This window comes from Mercenaria mercenaria, unplaced genomic scaffold, assembly GCF_021730395.1.
Source record: "Mercenaria mercenaria strain notata unplaced genomic scaffold, MADL_Memer_1 contig_4344, whole genome shotgun sequence".
NCBI classification, from domain to species: Eukaryota; Metazoa; Mollusca; class Bivalvia; order Venerida; family Veneridae; genus Mercenaria; species Mercenaria mercenaria.
The window spans coordinates 1-16,094 of record NW_026462564.1 but is presented as its reverse complement, the minus strand read 5'-3'; the positions used below and the strand labels follow the sequence as shown (position 1 = coordinate 16,094).

The window sequence follows — 16,094 nt, the reverse complement described above, 5'->3', positions numbered from 1 at the left end:
AATTAACATACCATTACTTGTATATATCACAGAGTCAATTTTGTAGATTTGTAACCATAGTAATGGACATACCTCCCTGTTTAGTAAGAAGTATGTAAAACACATTTCTAGCGATATAATTGAGTAATCTTTTCATAACAAGTTTAAAACAATATCTTCTAGGTCTTTTTGTTTATATGTATATCTGAGTATCATGTTTTGTCAAATCTCAGATTAAGTCTAGTTAAAGTCATATAAGGTACTTTTAGATTTATATTCGTTTGTTATTTCGGAATATATTCTGTTAAGCGCTTTGAACGTCTACATAATTATACGTGAAGAGTGCTATATAATGCGATTAAAAGTAAGAAAATGATGTATCTACCCGATAATCATAGGATAGACGTTACTTTTTACTCTCTTGTATATAATAGCAAATGCAGGAAAGCAGGAACAAGTTTCGTAGACAACGAACTCTCTGAACTCTCTGAATAACAACCCATCAAATATCACAGAGTCAAATTTTGTAGATTTTCTACATTGGCAGTCTGGTTTGGGTTTTAAACATGTTTTACACGGGGCGGATGTAGCACCTGACGTCATTGTAGGGAGCTTCACATTACGTCCCTGTATAACACCATCTCCGATCAGCACTCTGCATAGTATCATACAACATAGTGGGTCTTTAACATCATCGCCTTTACCTGAAAAACAGATTCATTTTAATATATTTTGTCTTTGAAATGTCTACAATTAAACAGAAACGACAACCTCCTCACGCTTTCAAATATGTTGGCAAATATTCTAACTAACTGAAACATAATATGTAAGGTTTATATGATGTTTCAAACAGGTTGATCCAACAAGTTTCCGACATTCAGTTTTTGAAGCACAATGTTGCACTCTGTATAAACATGTATGATGTATATAATACCTGTGTACTGGTCGGTTTTGACGGGATCCTCTGTAAAATAAGCCCCTTGCCCTAACACTGAATGTTTGTATTTTTCTATGAAAAATCCATACTCATTTGATTCAAGATTGGTAATTGGTGATCCATGAAATAAATATTAGACAGTATTTTATCATTGCAAGTCTTAGCAACATCACAATGTGCAACACAATATACACCTTGCTACACTCGACCAGACCTCAAAGACAGAAGTTTACCATGGCAAGTCTGAATAACATCACAATGTGCAACACGATATCCACCTTGCTACACTCGACCAGACCTCAAAGACAGAAGTTTACCATGGCAAGTCTGAACAACATCACAATATGCAACACAATATACACCTTGCTACACTCGATCAGAACTCAAAGACAGAAGTTTACCATGGCAAGTCTGAACAACATCACAATGTGCAACATAATATACACATTGCTACACTCGACCAGAACTCAAGACAGAAGTTTACCAGGGCAAGTCTGAACCACATCACAATGTGCAACACAATATACACCTTCCTAAACTCGACCAGAACTCAAAGCAAGTGGTTTATCTGGGCAAGTCTGAACAACACCACAATGTGCAACACAATATACACCTTGTTACACTCGGCCAGAACTCAAAGACAGAAGTTTACCATGGCAAGTCTGAACATCATCACAATGTGCAACACAATATACACCTTGCTACACTCGACCAGAACTCAAAGAAATCGGTTTATCTGGGCAAGTCTGAACAACACCACAATGTGCAACACAATATACACCTTGTTACACTCGACCAGAACTCAAAGACAGAAGTTTACCATGGCAAGTCTGAACATCATCACAATGTGCAACGTAATATACACATTGCTACACTCAACCAGACCTCAAGGACAGAAGTTTACCATGGCAAGTCTGAACAACATCATAATGTGCAACACAATATACACCTTGCTACACTCGACCAGAACTCAAAGAAAGTGGTTTATCTGGGCAAGTCTGAACAACACCACAATGTGCAACACAATATACACCTTGTTACACTCGACCAGAACTCAAAGACAGAAGTTTACCATGTCAAGTCTGAACATCATCACAATGTGCAACACAATATACACCTTGCTACACTCAACCAGACCTCAAAGACAGAAGTTTACCATGGCAAGTCTGAACAACATCATAATGAGCAACACAATATACACCTTCCTACATTCGACCAGAACTCAAAGAAAGTGGTTTATCTGGGCATGTATGAACAACACCACAATGTGCAACACAATATACACATTGCTACGCTCAACCAGACCTCAAAGACAGAAGTTTACCATGGCAAGTCTGAACAACATCATAATGTGCAACACAATATACACCTTGTTACACTCAACCAGAACTCAAAGACAGAAGTTTACCATGGCAAGTCTGAACAACATCACAATGTGCAACACAATATATACATTGCTACAATCGACCAGAACTCAAAGAAAGTGGTTTATCTGGGCAAGTCTGAACAACACCACAATGTGCAACACAATATACACCTTGTTACACTTGACCAGAACTCAAAGACAGAAGTTTACCATGGCAAGTCTAAACAACATCACAGTGTGCAATACAATATACACGTTGCTACACTCGACCAGAACTCAAAGACAGAAGATTAACATGGCAAGTCTGAACAACATCACAATGCGCAACACAATATACACCTTGCTACACTCGACCAGAACTCAAAGACAGAAGTCTACTATGGCAAGTCTGAACAACATCATAATGTGCAACACAATATAAACCTTGTTACACTCGACCAGACCTCAAAGACAGAAGTTTACCATGGCAAGTCTGAACAACATCACAATGTGCAACACAATATACACCTTGCTACACTCGACCAGACTTCAAAGACAGAAGTTTTCCATGGCAAGTCTGAACATCATCACAATGTGCAACACAATATACACGTTGCTACACTCGACCAGAACTAAAAGACAGAAGTTTACCATGGCAAGTCTGAACAACATCACAATGTGCAACACAATATAAACGTTGCTACACTCGACCAGAACTCAAATGATGTGGTTTATCTGGGCTAGTCTGAACAACATCACAATGTGCAACACAATATACGCCTTGCTACACTCGGCCAGAACTCAAAGACAGAAGTTTACCATGGCAAGTCTGAACAGCATCACAATGTGCAACACAATATACACCTTGCTATATTCGAGCAGACCTCAAAGACAGACGTTTACCATAGCAAGTCTGAACATCATCACCATGTGCAACTTAATATACACATTGCTACACTCGACCAGAACTCAAAGACAGAAGTTTACCATGGCAAGTCTGAACAACACCACAATGTGCAGCACGATATACACCTTGCTACATTCGACCAGAATTCAACGAAAGTGGTTTATCTGGGCAAGTCTGAACAACATCACAATGTGCAACACAATATACACCTTGCTACATTTGACCAGAAGCCAAAAAAAGTGATTTATCTGGGCAAGTCTGAACAACATCACATTGTGCCTTACAATATACACCTTGCTACACTCGACCAGACCTCAAAGACAGAAGTAAACCATGGCAAGTCTGAACAACATCACAATGTGCAATACAATATACACCTTGCTATATTCGAACAAACCTCAAAGACAGACATTTACCATGGCAAGTCTGAACATCATCACAATGTGCAACTTAATATACACATTGCCACAATCGACCAGAACTCAAAGACAGAAGTTTACCATGGCAAGTCTGAACAACACCACAATGTGCAACACGATATACACCTTGCTACACTCGACCAGAACTCAAAGAAAGTGGTTTATCTGGGCAAATCTGAACAACATCACAATGTGCAACACAATATACACCTTGCTACATTCGACCAGAACTCAAAAAAAGTGGTTTATCTGGGCAAGTTTGAACAAAATCACATTGTGCCACACAATATACACCTTGCTACACTCGACCAGACCTCAAAGACAGAAGTTTACCACGGCAAGTCTGAACATCATCACAATGTGCAACTTAATATACACATTGCTACAATCGACCAGAACTCAAAGACAGAAGTTTACCATGGCAAATCTGAACAACACCACAATGTGCAACACGATATACACCTTGCTACACTCGACCAGAACTCAAAGAAAGTAGTTTATCTGGGCAAGTCTGAACAATATCACAATGTGCAACACAATATACACCTTGCTACATTCGACCAGAACTCAAAAAAAGTTGTTTATCTGGGCAAGTCTGAACAACATCACATTGTGCCACACAATATACACCTTGCTTCACTCGACCAGACCTCAAAGACAGAAGTTTACCATGGCAAGTCTGAACAACATCACAATGTGCAACACTTTGCTACACTAGACCAGAACTAAAAGACAGAAGTTTATCATGGCAAGTCTGAAAAACATCACTTTGTGCCACACAATATACACCTTGTTACACTCGACCAGACCTCAAAGACAGAAGTTTACCATGGGAAGTCTGAACAACATCACAATGTGCAACACTATATACACCTTGTTACACTCGACGAGAAGTCAAAGACAGAAGTTTACCATGGCAAATTTGAACAACATCACAATATGCAACACAATATACACCTTGCTACACTCGACCAGACCTCAAAGACAGAAGTTTACCATGGCAAGTCTGAACAACACCACAATGTGCAACACAATATACGCCTTGCTACACTCGACCAGACCTCAAAGACAGAAGTTTACCATGGCAAGTCTGAACAACATCACAATGTGCAACACAATATAGAACTTGCTACACTCGCCCAGAGCTCAAAGACAGAAGTTTACCATGACAAGTCTGAACAACATCACAATGTGCAACACAATGTACACCTTGCTACACTCGACCAGACCTCAAAGACAGAAGTTTACTATGGCAAGTCTGAACAACATCACAGTATGCAACACAATATACACCTTGCTTCACTCGACCAGACCTCAAAGACAGACGTTTACCATAGCAAGTCTGAACATCGTCACAATGTGCAACTTAATATACACATTGCTACACTTGACCAGAACTCAAAGACAGAAGTTTACCAAGTTGGCAATTCTGAACCACATCACAATATGCAACACCATATACACCTTGCTACACTCGACCAGAACTCAAAGAAAGTGGTTTATCTGGGCAAGTCTGAACAACGTCTCAATGTGCAACACAATATACACCTTGCTACACTCGACAAGACCTCAAAGACAGAAGTTTACCATGACAAGTCTGAACAACATCACAATGAGCAACACAATATACACCTTGCTACACTCGGCCAGAACTAAAAGACAGAAGTTTACCATTGCAAGTCTGAACAACATCACATTGTGCAACACAATATACACCTTGCTACACTACACTTGACCACACCTCAAAGACAGCAGTTTACCATGGCAAGTCTGAACAACATCACAATGTGCAACACAATATACACCTTGCTACACTCGACCAGACCTCAAAGACAGAAGTTTACCATGGAAAGTCTGAACAACATCACAATGAGCAACACAATATACACCTTGCTACACTCGGCCAGAACTAAAAGACAGAAGTTTACCATTGCAAGTCTGAACAACATCACATTGTGCAACACAATATACACCTTGCTACACTACACTTGACCACACCTCAAAGACAGCAGTTTACCATGGCAAGTCTGAACAACATCACAATGTGCAACACAATATACACCTTGCTACACTCGACCAGACCTCAAAGACAGAAGTTTACCATGGCAAGTCTGAACAACATCACAATGTGCAACACAATATACGCCTTGCTACACTCGACCAGACCTCAAAGACAGAAGTTTACCATGGCAAGTCGGAAGAACATCACAATGTGCAACACCATATACACCTTGCTACACTCGACCAGAACTCAAAGACAGAAGTTTACCATGGCAAGTTTGAAGAACCTCACGATGTGCAACACAATATACACCTTGCTACACTCGGCCAGACCTCAAAGACAGAAGTTTATCATGCAAGTCTGAACAACATCACAATTTCCAACACAATATATATCTTGCTACACTCGACCAGAACTCAAAGACAGTAGTTTACCATGTCAAGTTTGAACAACATCACAATGTGCAACACAATTTACACCTTGCTACACTCGACCAGAACTCAAAGACAGTGGTTTATCTGGGCAAGTCTGAACAACATCCCAAAGTGCAACACAATATACACCTTGTTACACTCGACCAGACCTCAAAGACAGAAGTCTACCCTGGCAAGTCTGAACAACATCACAATGTGCAACACAATATACACATTGCTACACTCGACCAGACCTCAAAGACAGTGGTCTATCTGGGCAAGTTTGAGCCACATCAAAATTTGCAACACAATATTCACATAGCTACACTCGACCAGGTCTCACAGACAGTACTTTACCTTGGCAAGTCTGAGCAACATCAGAATGTGCAACACAATATACACATTGTTTCACTCAAAGTTATGTGACAAGCATGATCATAACTGTACTTTTTTGCCAGTATATCACATATTGTAACTGACACTCTTTCGATCTCATTTGATATATGTCATTACTTCCTGATGTTTAAATTAAGACTTTCCCCGAGTCATATTTCATAAATCTTAATCACAAAGAGACACTGTACCAATAGGAAGTAAATTTATTTTCGAATGTTTAAGCATTAAAATAGTTTTACAATATTTTACAGACGTGTCAGTTGAATAACTTTAGTGTTATCCTGCGAACTAACAATGACATTTGTTTACGAATGATTAGAGAACCATACGTAGTTGGTGCTTTATAAAACTTGAGAATTCAATTAATACTTATTGTGGCTATTAAATTTCATAAACTAATGTGTTTGTCGTAAAGACATTATAAAGGACACCCAAAATGGTTTTTAAATTATTGGTGATATTAACTACAATGATGACAGGTATGCATTTATCCCTATTGTTTTTGTTCTTGATATTTCATCATCACAATTACTCTCAATATCATTATTATTCATGTTTTTTCGCTACCTGAACTGAAAAGCCCTGTCGTTCCTGTGAAAAATATCTACCACTTATACTGGACATAGGATACATCAAGTTGAACATGTTTCTCTGAATATATAAAGCATATTATTAACTATTGCTTATGTACAATATCAAAACTAGCTCTTCAATATAGAAAATTAAGATTCCAATGATATGATTTTACTTGCAAAATGAAAAAAATACATGCATGGCATATACAGTTTTCGAATGATTGCAGCTCATAAGACAAAACTATTGCCAACAAAGTCCGGAGGTCCGAGTGCCATTCAATATGTGTTCTATCCTTACCGTCTTTTTTCTTTCTTTTTTTACATAGTATCAGAAAAGAATTTTCATATTTTTTCTTCAGGTTTGGCTTAACCCAAGAAATATTTAGTTTATCTATTTCGGACATATAGTCGGCATAGGCTACGAAACCAGTACAACGTTAAGAATAAATCTTTTTTACATTTGCTGATATTGAGCATCTAATTCAATGTCCCCCTTCACGCATCAAAACTAATCTTATTAAAAAATACGACAACTAATCCAACAAAAACGAATGCACATACGGCAGTTAATGCAACGAAAAGAATGCACATGCGAAAATTGATCCAACGACAACAAAAACATATAGTATAACGGCAATTTATCTAACGCGAACTCCCACACATTAGGCAATTTATTCAACGCAAACTAATACACATACGACAATTAGTCCAAGGAAAACTTATACACACATAATAACGACAATTTATTCAACGTGGACTAGTGCTCATACGACATTAAATTCAACGAAAACAATGCACATACGGCAATTTCCCAAACGTAACTGATACCATAAATAATTAGTTCCAACAAAAATTAATGCGATACGACCATTAACCCAAAGTTAAGTAGTATATTTTGTGGATGAGAGTATATATACACGTACAATACATCCCCGAATATCAACAAAATACGTTGATAGATTTCACAAAAACTGTGCAATGCTTTTTGCAATGTTTTAAGGGTATATCAATATTCCGAAGCTGTTCGTACTGTTCTTACCATAACATTAAATGCGAAATGCGTAATTTCTAAGTACAAAATAATCATTTGAGAGTACTTAAAAGCAGTCGAATGTGAAATCTAACAATGACTGTATTCATAACGAAACAGTAAAATGTAAATACAGTCAACTTCAAAATATCTTTTCGACGATATTGAGTTTGAACTTGAATGCCTGTGTGAGTATTTGTTCTATGTGCGGATACATTGTTTTCAAGGGAAGAGAATAATTAAATGATACATTTCAAAATAATACTCCTGTGCATCCTAAGAATAATACGGGAAACCGAAGGTTTTTTCCGTCTATAGATATTGTGTACGTGTATATATGCCGAAGTAAACCTACATACCGTTCAACTTGGGAATATTTTCTTTACCTTCACCGGCTGTCCTTTCTATCCCGTAATTCCCGGAACTGCTGCGCCGCGGTGAATAATTTTCAGGACGCCATTTGACAAAATAAAGTTTCTTTTGAACAATCGTCAGCAGACTTAACGGCGCCGAAAGAAAACAAATTATTCTTATTCTGTCGTATTCTAACGAGTTGAAAATTCGCGGTATTAGAATCGGTTTTATTCGGGTCTCTTTGTGGAACGTTTTTTTTATGATTCAAGCTTACTGTATAGTTTCAATATTGAATAATAATGTGCAATAATTTTTGAAGAACAAAATCACCGCCAGTTTAATTTTTTATATAGAAAAGCCGGTAGTTTCAAAAAAAAAATGCCAATGTAAAACGATTCCAGACACACTTGCGTAACAAAAAGTATTTATATATACAATTTTATCAAAAATGTGTCATAGTCCCCCGTGGTCCGGTGGTTACCATTCTTGCTTTGCATGAGCCAGGTCCGGAGTTGAGTTTTAATTTCATTGTAGTCTAAGAATTATAACAAACTGATATTAGATATTCAGGAATTATGGATTATCATTAGTGCAAGCAATTGACATTGTTTTGATAACTTAATAGAACATCAAACTTCATAAAAAGAATCTGTAATACCAGATTTTTTCTAAGTTTTCTATTATGTATGAATACTGTCACGTCTGACTTGATGATGCCCACATAATCTAAATGAGCTGATACTATGAAGTTGAATGTGGCGTTACACAGGATTAATGTGTATTTTTTTAAACTATTGTTACGTGTACATGAACTTAAAGAAACTTTTCATTCCCGGATTCAGAAAATTATTGTATTAGAGAAACGAATCGACAGCAAAGCATGATCGTTTTGGCCCATAGCGCCAACTGTATATACTGGACTAGTGGCCTCTGGTGCATTTTGGGACTAGACTCGGTGCACCCAACTATTTTTCCGTCATCTATCTAGTAGTCTTGACACATTTGAAGAAATGATCTGATCTTATTCATTTAAACCAAGCATTTTAAAACATTTGCCTTTGTTCATAATTTTCATTACAAAAGGCTGAAGAGCAAAACCGTCAGGCTTTCTGTCAAAACTGAAAATATCAAAAAGATAAATGAATGCAGAAAGTAGATTCTTTATGACTAGGTTTTCCCGTCAGATAGGCAGTGCCTAATTTCATATTACTTATTAAGCTATTCTTTAGAGTGCGGCTTAAAGTAGAGAGTTCAAAACAGTAGTAGAGTAAGTGTACCCGGGTTTCGCACAGTTCTCACGGTTTCGCACACCAAAGAATTTTTCGTTTCTTGTAATGAAATACTTGCCAGGAGAAATTTAAACTGGTGAAATCAAGGGACCAGGTCTCCTTTTGAATGTTCCTATAGTTTTCTTAACGACAAGCAGACATTCTGATAAAAGACGATGATATATAAAAGTGTAGTAAAAATATCACCGAGTCAGCATAAAATTAGAAACCACTGAGAGTACCTCGTTTGTGCATGTTCTAGCGACATCATTATGATAACGACAGCTAAAAATACAGTTTCTACCGAAGTTTCAGTGTTGTGCAATTTTGATTCAACCAATATCCCTATTGTACAAAGAATTAGAGAATTTTTCGTCACGGTGTGCGAAACCGGGTACAAATATGTCCGAATAATGGGTACTTTTCTGCCTATATTGGAGAGCTACCAGTGGTGAGCAGTTATCACATGAAGAATAACCTAGTGCATAAATAAAGAGCCATGTATATATTCTCCTGCCTGAAAATGCAGAATTAAAAATTGCTTCCACATATTTCAGTTTATTTCAAGAAGTGTGTAAAAAGTGTGCGAAACCAGGTACAGTGACTCATTATACTCATCTCATCGTTTTCGTTGAATTATGGCAACTGTGGTCGGACATTTTCGTATTTTGTTACAACTTATATTTTGTTGTTTAAAATTTCAGACGCAAAAATTATTAATCTGTTTTTATCCATTGCATTTCTCTTACTGGTGGAATCTTAGGTTAAATATTCATTTGCACTTGTTCTTGCTATTATTATGCTAACAAACATTTCATGAAGTTGTATACTTTAAAATATAATTTTTCAAGAAATGTCAAAACAGAGTTAAAATTATGTCGAATGAAATACAATTTGAAGTCCTTTTTTCTAGAACCCACAAATGATGGGCACGTGACTCGAATTCGACTACTCGAACCTCTCGGCCAGTTTAGCCATTTTTTTCCAGGTCTTATGCATTTCATACTTTTATCTACAGTTCAGTTTGAAACATATGATATCATCTAGTTTTACAGAACAATCTCTCTCTCCCTCTCTCCCTTTCTCTCTCTTGTTGTTTTCCACATACCTTTTTAGTCTTAGCGAATTGCTTCAAACTTTTACGTTCTCCTAACTTTTTTTTCACAAATAGAAATAATTCAAATACCACTAGGGACCATATTTGTTAAAAGATTCGGCCAGTTAAAGCAAAAACACGTGGTATACGTGATATCTTATAATGACTGCTTGGAAGTAAACCAAGTAACGACTGTTTAATATTTATAAACCTTATTTTAACACACGGAGATGTGATATTTTCCTTACTATCTACATTTCTGATGCTTGCTCTTCTTGTGCATCATTCAAAAATATAGTCTTAAAAATGCAGTCTTGTGAAGTAATTCTTCAACTAAGTAATGCGGTCGGTATTTCAACACGTATGTAAGTGTTGTGTAAAGTAATTTATCGCACCAACGTTGCGGCTAACGCCTTCGTCAGGATAATTCATAACAAGTATGTTGGCTTTATTTTCGTTTTTTTCCTTCAGCTTAGTAAATAATACTAGCCTGAAATTAATTCAAAATCAAAGTAAAACAAGATAGATATTAAGTTAATATGCATTCGCTTTATCACAACATTGTCTTGTTTTATCAGTTGCTGTCCATGTCATTTACGGAGTTGCTTCATCAGCATGCTACGGCACAGATCCAAGCTGTGACTTTTACACGATGCAATGTGCGTCGCAACAAGTCATCAGAATACGCAACTTGTTTGTTGGATATAAAAATACCACTGTTTACCCAGTAAGTAATTTATCTCTCTTTTTAAATTTTGTGTACAAAAACTGCTTTCAAAAGATCTTCTTGGAATGAATAGTCATCAGTCCGTTAAGTATGTGTTATATTTGAACTTTTAATATTCTTTTACACAGGACCATGAAGTAAAACACTATGGTTAGCCATTTAGGTAAAATGTCTGACGTCTCTGTTTAAAACTGTATGCTAAGTAAATGCATACGGAAGACCTATATGACATCTTATCAATTATTTCTGTCGTCGTTCAGTTACAAAATCATCAAATGTACAAAAGACACAGTGTGTCTAGTTCTATTTTCATGAAGGCTTACTGTTTTGTACGTTATCGCTTTTTGATGGTTATTACTTTTTTAAATGGTTTACTTATTAAATAAAGTATCACGACCTTTATTTTCGACATCTCACTTTTGTCTAGTATAAGAACAATCTGAAAGATATAATAAGCAGGCACTATATTACTATAAAATTCAGATGTAAGGAATGTATGAAATATATATTATTATACACTCATAAGTTCAACGTTCGTGAAAAATGACCCTGAACCAGTTCTAGCCAAAAGCCGGTAGGTTCGAGGATTATCATTTTTTCCAGACTACATTACATTGCAATTAATGCTTAATCTTTTGATACGTATCTGGTACATGTCTGCATTGACGTTGCCTATTATCAAATATGTTCGGTAAGCTATAATCTTTGAAGATAAAAACCAACATAGAGAAAAATACAATTTCGTTGTTCAAATGAATTTCAGTCGAAAACGTAGATATATAACGACCAATGACAGTGCTGTGCTTTTACAACTTTTTCAGCCTCGACAGATATCGCGATATTTGATTTTCAGAACGATACTTAACACATGATGTATTGCATATGACTGTAAAAGGAAATGCATTATTGCGATATTTGTCACATGAATATAATTAATCAACTTGTGCCATCGTATTACAGATATGTGGCACCGAACAACACTGCTCGTCTTCCTCAATTTGTTGTGCCTTGGGAGGAACCGAGATAAGAGAAGATTTTAATCTAGAGAATACATACAATACATATACGAACTGTTCTGGTAGACAGGGCTGTACGGCAATCCATCCCCCCTGGCAACAGCTCCAAACAACCGTTAATGGTTTCACCATTTATTCGTCGTTTGTTCATCTGGAATATGACTGTCAAGAAGGTACATTATTTTTATGTTTTCTTTATTGGATTGTTCGTTCGCTCGCTAAGTTATATTTTCTGTATCTTTATCTTCTGCATTGACCCGTATACATACATCAGCAGCGGTCAGCAATGATAAATTTCTCGTTATCCTGAAGACACTTTTAACCTTCTCACAACTTAAAGCAATAATACTACAAAAGTCAAGTAGTGGAGTATACGATCACACTCAGATTTAGTGATTACGTGTCAGTAGCCAGACCGGGATGCGGACCCTGGGGCCTCGGAATACCGTTTCCGATTCTATACCGATCCGTCCAAAAAAAAAACAAAGACAAATATCAAACAGGGAATGCCACGTACCAAAAACGCAGCCTCCCCAAAACGAAGCCCACAGCACGCAGACGCGCACACCACAAACACACACACACATACACATACACGCGCTTACACACAAAGCCAACACAAATCTTACAATAAAGTTCCGTATTCCGACATAATCAAAGACAATTAAATGCTAGGGTATATTGCACGTTGTTTTAGAACTAAAATAAACTTTCTTCTTCATTCCTCAGTATCATCAAAAATACCATTATGTGGCGGATCTTCTATAACCAGCTACGCTGAGATTATGTTTGACGGATCCGTGGAGAACTTTGATCCTTTAAAGGCCAGCAAAGAATGTCGGTGCAATGTCAGCAATTTTGGAGAACAACAGAATGTTATATTTACAACCTTAGACGTCCGACTGGAAAGCCATTACAAACGAGAAAATCAAACGTCTGCCGATTGCTCTTCAGCCTTCTTTTCTTCATACGTGCGAAGTGAAAAGTGCGTGGAGTCAGATAAGCATTACGCAGATAACTTTTTTTATGAAAGCAGTGGCAATTCCCAGCAAACACTAATTATGCCACCAGGGATGACGTCATATATCAGATTGACGGACATACACGCAAACGGTGCACGGGACTCACCAGCAATGGTTTGGATTTCTTTAAAAGGTAAAATGCCATAATAGTCATAGCCCATGCATCATATTAGCAAAATTGGGATATTTTTGCAGTAATGTTTAGAATTGCCAAAAGAAATATAAAGGCTAAACATTCCAGATTTAGCTACCTTAAAATACAAAAGACATATCCAGTCATTCTATAGTTATTCTCTCTTTTATCATCACATTATGATTCGAAACTTTCGGCTCAAGTTATCGTAGTACAGATATTTAGATAAAGTTTGATGGCGATAGTTACTTCATAAGTATTCTTAACATTATCAAACTTTACATCCGGATGGATCTAATGAAGAGAAAGACAACTTAAATTAATTAGGGGCACAATAGTGAAAATCACTGATGATAACTACTCTATTCTACCTTTTATTTGTTATCCTTCCTCTGGTCTGTTCACCATTGTTTGAAACCATTCCTATGCATACTTCTTCAACGTATATCCTCGTATCCCTTTTATAGTCATCCCGTCGCTTTTTCTCTCACTACCCTATGCTACTTCTTTTATTAATAAGTATTTCTCCTTTCGCTGCACCGTTTACATCTCTCACCTGTTTTTTTACTTTCGAATGTAGCTGTATGTTATTTCTAAGCATACATCATATACCTTTTCTACCCCTTACTTATCTGAAAGTAAAAATAATGTTTTAATCCGTAAAATATCTTAGTATGCCGTATGATCATCTCTCCTACACATCCTACATATCACATACACAAACACGCATACATACATGAAATTACGTTTTGTATTTGCCGGTTGAAGGTGCATATCTGGTCCGAAGTAGCTGTTTCAGCAGTTATGAGACTCTCAAGAGAGACATCTTGCACTCCAGGGTGTAAGGCAATTTCTTTTCAGCACCGACGAAAACACGGTATGCAAGAAAAACTCGTCTGACTCACACACTGGCTGTGCTGTAATTCCTGAACGAATGCGTAAAATCATACGCTTTTATAATAAAAAGGTGCTTTAAGAGAAAACCTTTGTTTTATTCTACTTCTGATGGTAATTAAAGAATATGGTATGCAAGGAAAATAATCTATCATCTGCTTCCGGAATAAAAGAGGATCTTCCGGTCTGTCCCTCTTTTTTGCCGCTATACGGAGTTTTTACTGGTGAAAATCACAGCAAAAATTGAAGAAAGTGCAGACCACAGCAACAGAAAATCAAAATTTGTTCGTACGTACGAACAAAATTCCGAATAAAATTCACAAATTCTTGTTCATTTCTCACATTTTTAAATGCAATTTGGAATTTTGTTCGTACGTACGAACAAATCCTGGCTGTTCGTACGTACGAACAATAATCCATATTCCGTATTATTTTTCAGTTCTGACATGCTGTTCAAACAGCTCAGATTTGTTCGTACGTCCGAACAAAATTCCAAAATAGCTTTAAAATTTCTTTTTCATTTCTCACTATCATTTGTTCATACGTATGAACAGCCTGGATTTGTTCGTACGTACGAACAAATGAGAGAACTGAAAAAGAATTTATTCTGAAAAAAATGCAATTTGGAATTTTGTTTGTACGTACGAACAAATCCTGTCCATATTTTTTTTCAATTCTGATATTCTGTTCAAACAGCCCAGATTTGTTCGGACGTCCGAACAAAATTCCAAAATAGCTTTAAAATTTCTTTTTCATTTCTCACTATCATTTGTTCATACGTATGAACAGCCTGGATTTGTTCGTACGTACGAACAAATGAGAGAACCGAAAAAGAATTTATTCTTAAAAAAATGCAATTTAGAATTTTGTTCGTACGTACGAACAAATCCTGTCCATATTATTTTTCAATTCTGATATTCTGTTCAAACAGCCCAGATTTGTTCGGACGTACGAACAAAATTCCAAACTGCTTTAAAAATTCTTTTTCATTTCAATTCTCACTATCATTTGTTCGTACGTACGAACAAATGAGAGAACTGAAAAAGAATTTATTCTTAAAAAAATGCAATTTGGAATTTTGTTCGTACGTACGAACAAATCCTGTCCATATTTTTTTTCAATTCTGATATTCTGTTCAAACAGCCCAGATTTGTTCGGACGTACGAACAAAATTCCAAACTGCTTTAAAAAGTCTTTTTCATTTCTCACTATCATTTGTTCGTACGTACGAACAGTCTGGATCTGTTCGTACATACGAACAAATGAGAGAACTGAAAAAGAATTTATTCTTTAAAAAATGCAATTTGGAATTTTGTTCGTACGTACGAACAAATCCTGTCCATATTTTTTTTCAATTCTGATATTCTGTTCAAACAGCCCAGATTTGTTCGGACGTATGAACAATATTCCAAACTGCTTTAAAAAGTCTTTTTCATTTCTCACTATCATTTGTTCGTACGTACGAACAGTCTGGATTTGTTCGTACGTACGAACAAATGAGAGAACTGAAAAAGAATTTATTCTTTAAAAAATGCAATTTGGAATTTTGTTCGTACGTACACAATCCTGTCCATATTTTTT

General features: G+C 36.5%; 2 protein-coding genes across 2 annotated transcripts; both read left to right on the top strand.

Moving 5' to 3' along the window:
* The first annotated feature begins 2,577 nt into the window (after positions 1-2,577).
* Positions 2,578-4,316, top strand: LOC128553807 (histidine-rich glycoprotein-like). Its single transcript, XM_053534997.1, has 2 exons — positions 2,578-2,664; positions 3,144-4,316. Exons 1-2 carry the CDS (start codon positions 2,578-2,580, stop codon positions 4,314-4,316), a joined length of 1,260 nt encoding a protein of 419 aa, XP_053390972.1.
* Positions 4,317-6,707: 2,391 nt separating this feature from the next.
* On the top strand, positions 6,708-13,619 carry LOC123554389 (uncharacterized; the record flags this gene model as incomplete). The annotated part of the gene is made up of 4 exons (XM_053534996.1): positions 6,708-6,877; positions 11,300-11,448; positions 12,409-12,637; positions 13,194-13,619. Coding segments are annotated over exons 1-4 (847 nt in total), but the record flags the coding sequence as incomplete, so codon positions are not given.
* Between the last annotated feature and the right edge of the window lie 2,475 nt (positions 13,620-16,094).